Source organism: Coloeus monedula (assembly GCF_965178545.1).
Source record: "Coloeus monedula genome assembly, chromosome: 3".
NCBI classification, from domain to species: domain Eukaryota; kingdom Metazoa; phylum Chordata; class Aves; order Passeriformes; family Corvidae; genus Coloeus; species Coloeus monedula.
In genome coordinates, this window is record NC_138783.1 from 48,967,192 (window position 1) to 48,981,865 (window position 14,674).

At 43.6% G+C, this 14,674-nt stretch overlaps 1 protein-coding gene across 2 annotated transcripts in view; it reads right to left on the reverse strand.

The window, feature by feature from the left end:
- Positions 1-2,411, reverse strand: part of UBL3 (ubiquitin like 3) — a 58,725-nt gene extending 56,314 nt beyond the window's left edge. The window contains exons 1-2 of one of the 2 annotated variants that reach the window (XM_082278944.1): positions 1,884-2,411; positions 1,384-1,576 (exon numbers count right to left, since the gene is read on the reverse strand). In XM_082278944.1, the coding sequence (XP_082135070.1) occupies positions 1,384-1,410 (27 nt within the window). In that variant the 5' untranslated portion in view covers positions 1,411-1,576; positions 1,884-2,411. Of the gene's footprint in view, positions 1-1,383 lie in introns of both variants that reach the window. The other variant, XM_082278943.1, reaches the window with a different exon arrangement.
- Between the last annotated feature and the right edge of the window lie 12,263 nt (positions 2,412-14,674).

A 14,674-nucleotide genomic window follows, 5' to 3' on the forward strand; every position in this document is an offset into this window, starting at 1 on the left:
GAGACACTAAAAAGAAATACATGAAAACTGATAGCTGAAGAGCTTATTGCCTCTGAGTTTAAATCCTTTCATCGCTCTTTTCATCCAGGGGAGGTAAAATTTATTTATAGTATTTGAGAAAGGCAGGGGGAAGAAAAAAAAGAAAAAACCTGTAAGCTTATAACTGCTGTTTGATCATCCTCTGTATCTTACTGTTTCTGCTTTTTTTGGTCAAAATTCACTCATTGTGACTGCTGTACAGAAGCTGTGAAGGGAACACTGAAAGCAAGCAACTAAACAGACACCATTATTTCAATAGCCCACTTGCCATACATATCCCAATTAACTGTACATCAATCACTTAGACAAGGGCTACTCGTTTTCATTGTTATCACTACCGGGGCAGGTTTTACCCGCAAAACAGAACTTCATCCTGAAATTAAAAAAAAAAAAGCATAGACAAGTCCTCTGCTTTTGGGGAGGAAAAAAAGTACCTTTAAATGTGAACAGCTGTGTGGAGATACATGAAAATATTCTGCTGTGAGAATAAAGAATTAACATATCAAACTGCAGCTACAAGTTCGTGGGTGTTTTTTTCCAATTAAGTGACTTCTGAAAATATATCCTGATTTATGGAAATGCATACAAATGGAGAAAGTCGTGCTGAACGGAAGATTACCTAGCAGACCTGATTCACCCTACCTCTTCACGCTCTGTTATACCTTCCTATTTTAAATGCATCGAGCCGAGTATCCAATACAAGCTGAAGTACAGTCCGCCATAAGAAGTACTAGGAGTGCCCTTGAAAAATGTCCAGATTGCAGCTAGTGCACAAAGGACCTCGCCATGAAAATAAAGCGCATGAAGATTTCTCTCTCGCTGTTGAGCCGGCAGCAAGTGAAGAGATTAACTTCCCACCAACATCGGAAGACAAAGCGTTGGCAAGACACAAGCCAAGTTTAAGAGGTTTAGAAAGAAAGAAAGGAAAAAAAATTAAAAAAGAAAGAAAGAAATGGGTCGAGCAATTCATCCCGAATGCTCTGCTTCGTATTTGTCTCCCCCACAAAAAATGCTCGACTGAGCTGAAGAGCCGTGCCACACGACCCAAGCGTGAGCACTCAGGTACTGACTGCCATAGGTAAGGGAGCCTGGCATCCCCCTTCCCTTGCTACACGGGAGGCGACGCTGCAGATCTCCCACTCCACCATCAAAAAGCGAAGCAGAACCAGCATCAGGGGCGGGAGGGAGAAGGTAATTAACTGGGAACTTTATGTTCCTTAAATATGCAACCAAGACCTTTTTTTTCTTCCCACGCCCCTCTTCTTTCCATGTTCTCTGTCAAAAGCAGGCTGAAATAAACGTTATTCTATAATAAAACTATTAAATAAACAGTACAAGACTCACCATATCAGCTGGAACGCTGCTGGACATTTTGATGTTACCCTAAATGGCTTAAAATCAACTTTAAAAAAAAAAAAGAAAAAAAAAAGAAAAAAAACCGAAAAAAAACCAGAGCAGCAGCACCAAGAGCAGCCTGCCGGAGATCTTCAAGATGCAAACCCGGTGTCAATATCGGAGGCAGCAGCTTCCACGTCCCCTGCGCGAAAGAGAAGAGGTGCCCGATAAGCAGCGGGGAAGGCGGCCGGCTGAGGAGCAGGAATATCCAGGGGCAGCGGTGCCGGGCTGGACCGGAGGAGCCAGCGGGAGACCAGAGATGGCAGCAGATCTCTGTCAGCGGCGGCAGCAGCAGCACCAGCGGTGCCAGGTAGACCAGGCAGCAGGACTACACCGCCACATGAGCTGCGTGTGGGCTTTTTCCCCCCTTCTCTCCCTTTGCCTTCTCTCCCAGCCTCGACAAATGACGACGGGATGATTCACACGGGATAATAGTGCGTCCAAGTCACCTCCTCAGTCGGCGCAGGCGACCCGGGCACGCAGGCAGGACCTGGCTCCTGCCCCGGGCGGCGGGGCAGGGAGGCGGGAGGGCCGGGGTGGGCCCGGGGCCGCTGTGGAGGACGCCGGGCTGCGGCCCCCTCTAGGCGGTGTGCGGCATCCAACAGCGCCCGGCGGGGACGCGGGCCGGGGCGGGAGGGAGGGCGGGCGGCCGGAGGGGAGAGCCCTCCCCCGCGGCGCTCGGCGGGGGCCGGGGGGCGTTCGACGGCGGCCGCCTCCCGCAGCCTCAGCTCTCCGCTCGCATCGCCGCCGCCGCCTCCTCAGCCCGCCCTCCCTCCCTCCCCCGCCTCGTCCGCCGGCGGGTCCGGCCGCCCCCCGAGAGCCGCGCTGCGAGCCGGAGGTGCCGCTCCTTCAGCGCGATCCTCGCCCGCAGCCGCCCCCTGTCATCTTCGGCTCAAGCCAACATGGCGCCTGCCGAGCCGAGCGAGGGGACGCGGCAGGGGAGACACGGACCCTCCGCCGCCGCCTCCGCCACCCCCGCTCCCGCCGCGTCACACGCCGCCGCCCCGCGCGGCACCATGGGGCTTGTAGGCGGCCAGGGCCGACCGCCGCCGGGGCGGGGCCACCCGCCCTCCGCAGGCCCCCGTCCCGTCCCGTCCCGCCCCGCGGCCGGAGCCTCTCGGCCCTTCCGCGCTCCTGCGGCTCGGCCGGGGCGGCACCGAGGGGACTCCGCGGCACCGGCTCCCCCTCCGGGCAGCAGAGACACCCCGACCGTCACGTGAATGGGCGCTTTCCCCCTACGGGCGCTGCAGCTCCCTCAGGGGCGTCGGGCGCTCCCCTCACAGCCCCTGCCTCCCACAGCGGGTGCCGTTCCCGGCGTGTCGGCCCGCGCTGTCCCCTTGGACGGCTTCCTGAAAAAAAAAAAAAAAAAAAAAAAGTCATTGCCATAGAATGTTTAGTGTTTGGAATGGACCTTAAAGATCATCTAGTCCTAACCCATCCAGCCACTAGACCAGGTTGCTCAAGGCCTTATCCAACCTGGACTTGAACACTGCCAGGATTGGGGTATCCACAACGTCTGGGAGCAACCTTTTCCAATGCTCCACAGCCCTCTGAGTAGAGTTTCTTCCAAATGTCTCTATTTCCCCTCTTTATATTTGTATGCATTACTCCTTGTCCTATTACCCCTTGTTCTATCATTACAGTTCCTGACAAGAGTCCCTGTACAGATTCCCTGTAGATCAGCTACATTTTCATGTTAACTGTTTTAATTGTTTTGCACCCCAGATCTTCAAGTCTGGGCCTGTACATAACGTTTTCGCATTCCTCATTCTCACATTATTCTTTAGGTTTTTCTTGAGGGTTTTTGGGTTTTTATAATTATTTGTTTGTTTCTTTGTTTCCCAAATTGTGTCATTTTAATAATGAAAAAAAAGCTCCTGTAAGGTTCACAGTGCAAACAATGACTGCCACCTTGGAAGCAACTGGAGAAAGGGCACTCCCTCATCATGTCAAATGCCACTTCAAAAGCCACCTTGCTTCCTGAAGAGCTCTGCATTTTGTTATGGATCCAAGTTATCAGAAACTGTGTGAGCAATGGGTGTTTTATCCCTTATTCCAGGTGGCTCCTGGAGATCAGCATTCAACAAAGAAAGGCAGTGCCTGATGAAAAGTGCACTGCAGCTCAAATGCACGCAAAAGAAATCCACACAAGGCACATGTCTAATGAAGAAATGAGTTGGGCTTTTAAGAGGGGTGTGGATAAGCACATTCACATACCGATACTGTGAAACTGTCCAAGAAAAAAAATAAATCAAGAAAATCAAGCAGATGGTGACAGATGGTTCCTTTGTGGACAAATCTCATGTAAAACCACAGGAAATTAAGACAGAGTTGTTCCCTTTAATTCTAAAAGTTCGAGTCTGCCTTTCCTGTTTTAGGACTTCATACTGCAAAGGCAACCCCTGACAAGACACTGTCCCTTGCAGGGGTTATAATTCTTTATTTTGTACTCTGCCCCAAAACAGTACAAAAGTACTGACTTCAGAAGATAGATCTGACAGCAAGAAGTCCTGTTTGATGCCAGAGAAAAAAGTTGGGGGCCAACAGATGTGGCTCTACATGTGTGACCTCTGTGAGGATTCTATACGGTCACATTGTGTGACTTTAGGCACGTCACTCCCTCTCTTGTCAGCCTAATTTACTTGGATGGTACATTTTTGGGAGTCAGTGGCAACCCCAATCTCAGTCAGGCCTTCTAGACACCAACAGGATAAAAGGTCTTGTGTTTGTGGGAGTAATAGCAAATTGTTGAAGCACCGCTTGCTCTTTCTCTGACTGGATATCCTTGAGGAACAGAGAAAGTACAAGAGGAGAGTTAAAGAGATGAGACTTGAAAGACGGATCTCCATTTCAAACATTATGTATTCTCAGGTATCTATGATTTTCTGATTAAATCAGTGACAGACTAAGAAATTATAACAGATCTTGCTTAGTAGAGTTTATACTTAGAACCTTACTGATGTAGGCTTTTCCCTGAAAAACAATCAATCAATCAATCAAACAAACAAACAAACAAACCCCAAGAAACTTATATACAACAGTTTAAATTTAATCAGCATCTTAATATCTGCTCCAAGGCCGTCCTGCAGACCAGCCCTTCACTCCTCTCAGACAGCAGCCCTGTATAGGTGCCTCGAGGTGATCCAGGTAATTTAGGAGGTACCCTGCCCATACCTTTCCTGCCAGCACTCTCATAGTAGGGGCAAGAGAACAGGCACCACAACTGCTTTACAGGCACTGCACATCACAGCTGTCTCCCGATGTAAGCTGAAATTGGTGGCAGCACAATTATGTCCTTGGCCACTCTGTGACTGCTGAGGTGCATGGTCCTTCCCACCTCCTCTGCTACAAGCTGGCAACACAGATAGGGGGGCTTTGTAATCCTTTGCAGCTCACAGGGTGGATTGCCAGAGATTATGTGGAAATACCCTTCCTCTGAACATCAAGAAGTCCATGCACCCAAGCAAGTCAGGCAAGTAAAGACAGCAACAAGCACAGGCAAACTGGACAAGGGGTCAGCAAGGCAAGCAGGCAGCAGCAGGGCACATCCACTGCACTGGAGATGGCCCTTTTTAATATTCAGATGGAGGAACTCTTCTGTGGTACACAGTGATAAACACATCCATAGGACATAACCATAGGAAAGAAACCAGCGTGATTCTATGGGTTTTGCTTTTTTCCCTCTCTTTTAGCAGTGCATTAAGAGGAAGGATCATGTGTTGGTGAAGCAGTGGGGTACAGGAGGAGTCAGGAGTCTTGAATACTCTGAGTTCTTGGTGCTTTGTGTATGCAGTTGACTTGGTCAGCTTTTCTGCCAAATGTTGTATAAATGAGGATCGGCTCCTCTCTGATACACAGCTGTACTGATCAAGAGATGTCAATTACCTTTTTAATGATTATTATGATTACCATCTATTTGAATCTACAATTATGACTGCTGGCCAGAATGCTCCAGTATTAGGCACAGCACAGTGTAAGTACATATCTTGTCCTATCCTGAAAGGTTCATAGTGCTGGGTTTACCCAACAGCTGATATTTATATCACATTCGAATGATTATTTTTTCCCCTGGCTTTCTTCTGTGATGACCAAACACAAATGAATGGAGGATCTGGTAAAACTGGCACATGCTGGAGAACATTTCAGGGTGATTTTGTGATGGCCAAATAACTAAAAAGAGGTGCTGAATGATGATGCTGGTAGAAGTTGCACTACATATGATGACAGGGGTAGAACCTACCAGTTTTGTAGAGGTGAGGTCATGTATTTGAAATGCAGGGTGGTCAAATATAAAACAGAAAACCAATCTTTTCTCTTTGGGATGTATTAAGAAATTCTGTTATGATAGTATTCATTTCACATTTGCAGAGAGAGGAAATGAGAGTTGTGGTCAGCAGTAGTTGTCTGGAACAAGGGACCCTGCAAAAGCATAACCACAGGCTGAGTCTGGGATCAGCTTACAGATAAATCCCAAGCAAGTGCTACAGGCATACACATCTGAAAACGAATCTTTTCCACATCAAAAGATCAAGGAAAAAAGGGGAAATGCTGTTCAAGAGGAATGCTAGCAACATAGAAAGCTTAAAAGGCTATTTTGTTTTTGGGGCCTAATCCTGTACTCAGATGCACAAATCTTTTTTCCATTAAGTTTCCTTTGCAGAACTGTCATTTGAATTTAGACATCCGGGTACAAAATAATTCATCATCATTACTTTAGCAATTTATGGGGGAAATTGATGAGGTATACAACTGATACTTCATTCCTCATTTGAAAAATATGCCATGGCACAAGTAGAATTTGGCTGTTCTGTATTCCCTTAGAGAGGAATTGTGCCAGGTATCCACAAGTAAACTGGGCTGCGGATTAAGCGTTTCATGGCCATCAGTACTAGTTGAAAGCTGACTCTGTACTGAGACAAGCTTAATAGGAATAAAAGGTCTGTTATACTAAATCAGATTAGTAGTCCAGCCAATGTGATATCCTGTCTCCAGCAGTGGCCAGCATCAAATGCTTCAGAGAAGGACACACAGACTCCCACAGTGGACAATCATGTTATAATCATCTTGTTTGCTAAGTTTCCACTGCTGCCAAGGCTGCCAGAGAGGCTGGTTTATGCCCTGGAGCACAAAATTTCATGTCCTTTATAGCCTTAATGGCAGCATAACCCATTGTTAACATGTGAGACCGATTGCCGTTTTTCAGAAGAGCAGCGCTCTCTCCCGAGAGTTGTTATTGCTGGGGTTGGAGACCAAGTCGAACCTACATCCCACGACTGACATTAAAAGCTCTCAGCTCAGTACTGTCTTCCAGTGTTTTCCCTTTGTGAGCTTCAAAGGATTACAGGAGCATCTTCAGGAGAGGTAACACACCATCGGGAAATTTCTTTTAAGGAGATTTCTGATTTGTCTCCAGATTTTTCAGAGCACCCTGAGAAGGTGAAAGGCTCCCAAGACAAAGGGTTTAATTCTTTGGGGGTTGGCTGGGGGTTGGCTGTGGGACAGATCAGGATTCTTTCCCTCTCTGGCAGCCACAGCAGCAAGATTTCCAGGGCAGCAAGGAACACACTGGGTTACTCAACAGGGTACTTTTAGTACCTCTGTAGAAACACGTGACCCTTTTTTTTTTTTTTTTTTTTTTTTTTTTTTTTTTTAACTCTTACAGAGCCAAGTTTGCATTCAACTCAGTATGACTCTGTCACACTGAACTCAGGTGCCTTACAAAGAAGTGTTCAGGCAAAAAAGCTGCACTGGAAATGAGGGCTGGATCCCACAGAGTGCTTGCCACCCGCTGTCTGTACTGCTGGTTTCTCGTTCTGGCCTCTGCAAAAAACTCATATTTTGTGTGTTCAGGTTGGTTTGGTTTTTGTTTTGTTTTGTTTTGTTATTTTTTTTTTACTAAACGGACTCCTTTCCCCTTGGAAGAACATTGATTTTTGCCTGTTTGCTGCTTCTGTGTCAAGTCAAACCAGCATGTGGGTCCTATCAGCCTCTCCATCAATGCCAGCAGGCTTCTGGGAATAGCATTCCTCAGTGCCTCACCTTTCTCCGAGCCAGCAGGAAGGCAACAGAAGGACCTCTGAGATTTTGTAGAGTTTAGAATACATGCTGCCAGGCAGAATCATGGTTTATTTATTTATTTTTTAAGTTCTTCATCAGATTGATCTTGCTGGAAAATAAAAACACACAGCCAGTTTAAACCAACTCGCATTGTTCCTCTGAATGCCCCAATATGCTTTAAGGGTTTATTTCCTCCCCTCACATCTGCAGTTCCTGTGTACAAGCAGACAACAATAGGAAACAACTGAGTGACACTGTGTGCCCGAGGTTACTCCTGACCTTCCTGATGCAGCTGAACCAGGCAGGAACCGTGCTCTGCCAATCTAGTGGGTGTTGCAGAGATATGGCATAGTGATTTACACTTACTGATGTCACAAATTATGTCAGCTAACTTCTAAGAGCAGGGGTGAAGACTGATAGAAGAGGGTACAAAGGTGGAATAAGAACAAGAAGCCCCCTAGCCTGTTTTAGAGAGTACTCAAATCACCAGAGTTCTGAAAGTGGTTTAACTATCTGTATATCTAGGAATTAAAGGATACATCTGTCAAGTTCCTACAGAAAAATAACCCTGAGAACAGTTGGAAGAACTCCCTTATTTTATAATATGTAAGAAACAGGAAGGAGAAATTTTAGCAGAAAAGCTTCCATCCTGGATCAGCTTCCTGACAACGAGGGGGAACTTTAGGGAGCATTGAGGTAACACTACATTTCTGAACTTGAGACTTGAATTTAACAAAACATAGCAGTAAAATGCTCTTTAATATCAGGAAATAAATATGGGGAAACAAAGAAGTCCTACACAACTGATTGTAAGGATTATGGTGGCAAAACTTATTAAAATTTGCCTGAGAAGAAGGAGGTCAAAGATCATGAAAAGTGCTATATCAAATTAAATGACAGCACTGCAGAAAAAGGAACAAGAATTTGTGGCTTTGGGGAATGACTGTTGCAAAACTCAAAGCTGCAAAAGAAATTGTCTGGAAAAAAAATAGAGAAAAATGTAGGGTTAATGTTCAAGAGAAAATATATTAAGAGGACCAAGTATCAGTCTTAGACTGATCAAGGATGTAGAAGGAAAATGGCTTTGTAAAACTGTTAAGCATGAAAGCTAAAGCTCAGATTGCTTGTTGGTGCTACCAGGATCCCAGCTATTGTTTGTGCCTCACAGGAGCCGCTGCAGCCCAAGGCTGAGTGTAGCCTATTAGCTGTGCAGAGCCAGAATCGGCAGGGACCTTGGGGTACCAACTGTGTTTTATCATCCCTCTGTCCTGCTGACTGCAGCAGGTTATTTTTTACACTATTAGGCAACTAAGTTCATTTTTTTTTTCTGTAAGGGTGTCTAATGGGCAGCTAAATATTAGTGAGCTCCCATTATAGCTCACATTTACTACTTATAAAATAGTACTAAAAATACTAAATTGAAGTAAGAAATCTTTTTTGCTTCTTTGATTTTCATGTCTGTTATCTGTACTACATTAGAACTACTCAGGTTTTTTTAATTTAAAGACCTTCATATGCCTGTAATTTCAGGCTGTTACATATATGCATGTGTATATATACTTAAACATATGTTTATAAAGCTCTCAATCTATATGCACACATGCATATTAATACTCTGAACACTTTTTAAATTAGCTGAAGCACTCAGATAGATTACATGCAAATCAAATTGTATACTACTCGAACTGAAACAAAAACCCATCTCAGAATTTGCACTGAGGAGTTAATTGTTGTTTACATAAGTTATGTCAATGTAGTATAATATTTTATTTGCCTTATTTTCTATCATTCATTAGTCTTTAGATGAGAAACAATATCTGAATGAAGCAGTGTCTAGAAATGCTATTTTTAATTGGCTAAGGAGATTGGTTGACCTCTGGTAACTGGTTACTGTTGTTGGGGAGACTCTCCATGAGTGGTGGTGCATTGTTTAAACATAACGGGACAATAGTCTCATGTCATCCATAGGATATGGACACACCAGAGTTTTGTGTTTCTTTTACTTTATTACTATACATGCGAGGCACAATCGACAAAGACTTCCTGAGGATGAATGTTGTCAGTATATGAAACACTGAATAACTGCTTTTTGTTTTGATGAATGTCCCCTTTCTTTCAGATTTAAAGGGGAAAATACAGGAAAAAAATAGCTCTAGGGAATGGAGTCTTGCAGATAGGATTTATTTTAACAGCCTTTGGGCTGCATTAAATTCTTACAATAATTTTATATGATTTTGACTCCATTGATATAATCTAAATGATTCCAGGCTTACAATATGATGTTAGGGACTGGGCAAATTAATAGGAAGCTGAATTCCATGTCACTTTCAAGCTCACAGTCACTTGGGTCCTGAATGTTGCCAGTGTTGGGATTGATTTTTTATTTCTCTATTTTCACTTTTGCTGATCATGAGCATGAAACCCAGGAGAGCCTGATTTCTTTCCAGCCTCCCTTTCTCATGCCAGTCCCAGGGCCTCTGTGGACAGCAATAGGTATTTGTGTTGCAGAGACAACTGCTCCTGAAATAGCCAGCACTAGTAGACTTCTAATTGGTTTACTGTCAGCAAAAGAGCAACAGGATCTGAAAGACTGAGTGGGCAGGTTTTACCATGTTTGAGTTTGTTCTATATATGTGTAGTTGCTTTGAAAGAGCTTGAATAGTTTTTATTAATCTCAGTTTTATTAATTTATTAAAATTATTTTAATTAAAAGTTAAATAAAAGGAGGCTGTGTCAGACATCAGTGTTGCTGCTCGCTTATGTTGTGTCTGTCATTGCCCATGGGCTGGTGCCTTGGGTGCCGGCTGCAGGCGCAACAGATAGATGAGGAGCAATAGTGTCAATTTTTGTCTGTGTGCAAAAACTTAGGCCACATTTTCAGATTCCCTTTATCACAGCTCTAAGGGTGGGACTCAAGTCATCTAAATCTAGTCCTCTAAAAATATTGGATTTCTTATCTCAGTTACTTTTCCAGCCTCCATCTGTCATCAGTGGAGCAAGGTATGTCCATCACTTTGACCTCTTAGATAAGATTCTTGACTTCCTTCTGTTGACCATTTTAAAAGCCTGCACAATTAGTTTAGTCTAGATGCTTAATTTTCATACAGATGAAGATAACCTTTGTGATTTCTGTCCAATCTCTCTCATTTCTCCCCACCAGCATGGTGTTTTCTGCTCCCCACTCTGCTTAGCTGGGAAGTTAACCATGATTTGATGCTCAGGGCTTCTCCACACCAACCCACCCAGGCCCACCAACCACCTTGGCATTGTTCATACTCCACAGTGCTGAGATCCAATGCCTAGGAGGCTGCAAACATTTATGCAGGACCTTCAGCATGAAAGTAATACCACCATGGCTGGAGTCAGTGGGCGCAGGCTGAGGGAATTACCTAATAGAGGCAGAACTGGTTACATACTTAAGCAGGTGCACAAACTTTGGCAGGATCAAGGCTTAAATAATTCCCTCGAGGCAAGAAAATGTTCTTCTTTTGTTTCCTTTGCAGCACAAAACCTTCTATTGTCACTTAATTAACTCGGTTTTCAAACTGATGAATGATGAAGTAACTTTGGGAGTGTTACAATCATGGCATCACTTGAAACGCCTCAGTGCTTTCCCGGGAGAGGTGAGAAGGTTATGGGCTGCCTGTTCTGCTACTCGGTGATCACAGCATGTGCTCTGGAATCTGTGACATCACGTCCTTGGGGCACAGCCTGGCTGCTGTTGAACTGTATGGGCAGGATCCCGTTACCCAGGTGAAAGTTGCATGAGGTCTGAAAACCTTTCATTTTTCCAGAAGGATCCTTATGTAGGACACCGAGGACACAGTGAGGGAGCTGATCGTTAAAGGCTTGTTGAAAAAGAACAAGAAGAGGACATGAAAGCTTGGAGAAAATATGCCTAGATCTCTTTTCCTTCAAAGCTTTAATATGGCTTGTAATGTGTGTATGCTTCCTAGCTCACTGCTGCAGATTTCTCTGTAGAGGCTGCAAGAGGCAGTTGTTAAGCAGACTGGTTACACAGAATATTAGAGTATGTCAAGGGTATTAAAAATGCCACCAAACAAAGATCTTGTTCACTCACCCTGCCCTTTCTGTGACAAATGACTGCAGTAAAAGTGAGCTCCTGCTTTTCCTTGTTTATGAAACACCTCTTCCCTTTTGTATGAAAAACTAATATTCCTGTGCTTTAGAAAGTGTATAAGTGGCAGTTGGGAAAGCGGGTGAAAGCTGTACATTAGAGTGGTGGAACAAGGCAAGTACTGAAAAACAAAAAGCTATTCAGATTTTCTTTTTTCCCTAAAAGAAAATGAATGAAAACTCTCATCAGACTGAATTGTTCCGCTCCTGATTACTGCGTGTAGCATGATGAAACAAAAAATGCATTTCCATTTTAGCTTTTGCAGGCAATATATGCCTGCAAAGCTTTTGATAAAGAACTAATTTTCAAAGCAGCACATTCCTGTAGGCTGTCAGTGATCCAGCAGAGTTCTCATGCTGCTTTGACTTTTCCTCCTCCCAAGAGTATCAGACCTTTACAATTCTTTCTAGGATCCTGGCAAATTTAATAATATAGGCAAACTTCTCCACAGATTGATTTTGGATTTACAAGGCTCCTGGCTGTTTGCTTGCATAGATGTAACCAAGAGGCAAAACCCACACATCAGTCTTGAAAAAAACAACCTCATTTACACAAAATAGATTTTACTCTTCAACCTCTTCACAACTGAGACTGGCAATGTATCACACTTGGCCATAAACATTTCTTCAGGAAGGAACTGAAATAAGCCAGTTAAAATAAGATCAGCAAAGCCATCTCCAGTAATACCATCTGGTGACTCGTAATCACATCCGAGTCTAGAATATTGTAAATATGAGTCAGGTTAAAAAAGACATGCAAAAAACAGTGTGAGCAGGGAAGTGCAAGAGCATTAACTAAGAGTAGCTTGCAGCCTGTAGGATGGAGAAGAGCAATAAAGAGGAACATGTAGCAAAGCAATTCATAAACTTAGGGACTAAGGCAATACATTCTCGTTAAAATGCAGCCGTTTACCAACACTACCCTGCCCGTTCTAACATCTGGTTTGGGCTTAGTCCTTATGTCCCACCCAGGTACTCAGACAGGTACAGAGGAGAAAGATCAGTGCAGAGTTGAGCATCGTGTGTTTGCCATGTTCTCACCAGCACCAGACTGTCCCTCCCCTGCCTAGTGAGCCACTGCAGCAGCGTGTGTCCTCCTGAAAGTACGTGAGAACCCATGAGCCACCCTTGTGTCAACTGTATTTTCTAAGCTATTGGCAATATTTTGTAGGATTTAAACTTTTGTATGTGAAGTGGTGAGGTTTTTTTCTTTTCCACATTTGTTTTTCCTTTTCTGCAGTTGAATCCTTAAATAAACAACAGCCTGTAGCAACTTGTATCAAGAGCAACAAGAATGTGGGTGACACCTGTACTGGTTTGAAGAAACAATTTAAACCGTTTTGTTATGAAATCTTCTGCAAAGCAATTCTTTTTCTTTTTCTTTTTCTTTTTCTTTTTCTTTTTCTTTTTCTTTTTCTTTTTCTTTTTCTTTTTCTTTTTCTTTTTCTTTTTCTTTTTCTTTTTCTTTTTCTTTTTCTTTTTCTTTTTCTTTTTCTTTTTCTTTTTCTTTTCCTTTTCCTTTTTCTCTTTCTTTTTCTTTTTCTCTTTCTCGTTCTTTTTCTCTTTCTCTTTCTCTTTCTCTTTCTCTTTCTCTTTCTCTTTCTCTTTCTCTTTCTTTTTCCTTTTCCTTTTCCTTTTTCCTGCTGGCATGTATTGTTAGATTCAGTTTCATTTCACTGTCTGCGATACCATTCCTTCTCCAAAATAAGCATCCAAGTGATGCATCACAGGCTTGCTGTATCAGGGAATGTTGACAAATAAATAAAAGTGCTGATTTTTTTTGGCATTTATGCCTTTTATTCAACCCTCTAAGCTAAAGACAGGTGATTCCTTAAAATGGATTTACATGCTAGCAAATATAAATAAGCACTTAAAGTGACAGTAGAGATGAGATCTCTATAGACTTGGAAGTTATTAGAAAAACAATTTAAAAGTCTTCCCATTTAAAAAATATTTTCCAATTAGTTTAACAGGATTTGATGCAGTGTTTTACAGGTTGGTGAACGAGTGGCTGAATAGTTTGGGCAGCATGTGTCTAATCTTGTTGTTTTCTTTAAGCAGCTAGCAGAGTGTGCATCTGTCTCCTCATCACTGACCTCCATTCTCACACGCTTTCTTTTCCTTCTTCGGGCAAAATATGTTTGCACATGCTTAATCCCAAGAACATCGTTAATCCCAGGATGTTTATGTGTGGAAACTAAGCACAACTTTTCAGTACTTTATTGGCCTGTGCTGAGACACACAGGGACATATCCCATAGGAATCCATCCACTCCTGGGAAAGTCACTGCTGAGTGCTCTGTGCGTGGGGCTGACTTCTACTGGCCGAGGGTAGGGAGATGACATCTTTTCCCTGTGGCCATAAGGCAGCCACTGGGTCATGCACAGTGTGACCTTGAACATCAGGCTTAAGCACCTGCTCTGGCAACTAAATTCAGGAAATTAGTGAACTGTTCAGGTGGTCTGTTCTACATGTCAAGCTCAAGTGGTTGTTTTAAGTCCATCTTAGATGTTTCAGCATGGTTTCTGCTTGTAAGATCTGTAGTGTGGCAGGTACGGGTGCAGCTCTTGTTTTTTCTCATGTTTTCAGACTGAGTCCTGGCTTTGCAGCTGTGGAGAACAGGGACTCTGAAACACCCTTGCCCTTTTCTCACACAGTAGGTGAGCAGATCTGTCAGAAGGCCCATGGGGATAGTCTCTTCCCATTTGTGACCTTAACTCACTATCGGAATTTGTGTAAGGTGAAGCAATGTGTGATGGATGCTCTTGTCATGTATTGATCACTTAAATCCTCTTGAGAGAGTCTGGGCATCCACTGCCTCTTCAGTGGTACTGCAGCCAAGGAAAAGTACTGATCAGAGAGGTGAACATAAAAAGATAAATATATCAAAATCTACGTTTATAAAAGTATATATGTGTGTGCATGAGTAAAGTCAGTTGTTTCTTTTTCCCATATCTATTGCCTGCAAGTGCTATTACCTGGTGCTTGGCCCTTGGGACATTTTGCATGGTTGTAGAATTAATTGGCATGTTTACTGGGGTCTTCT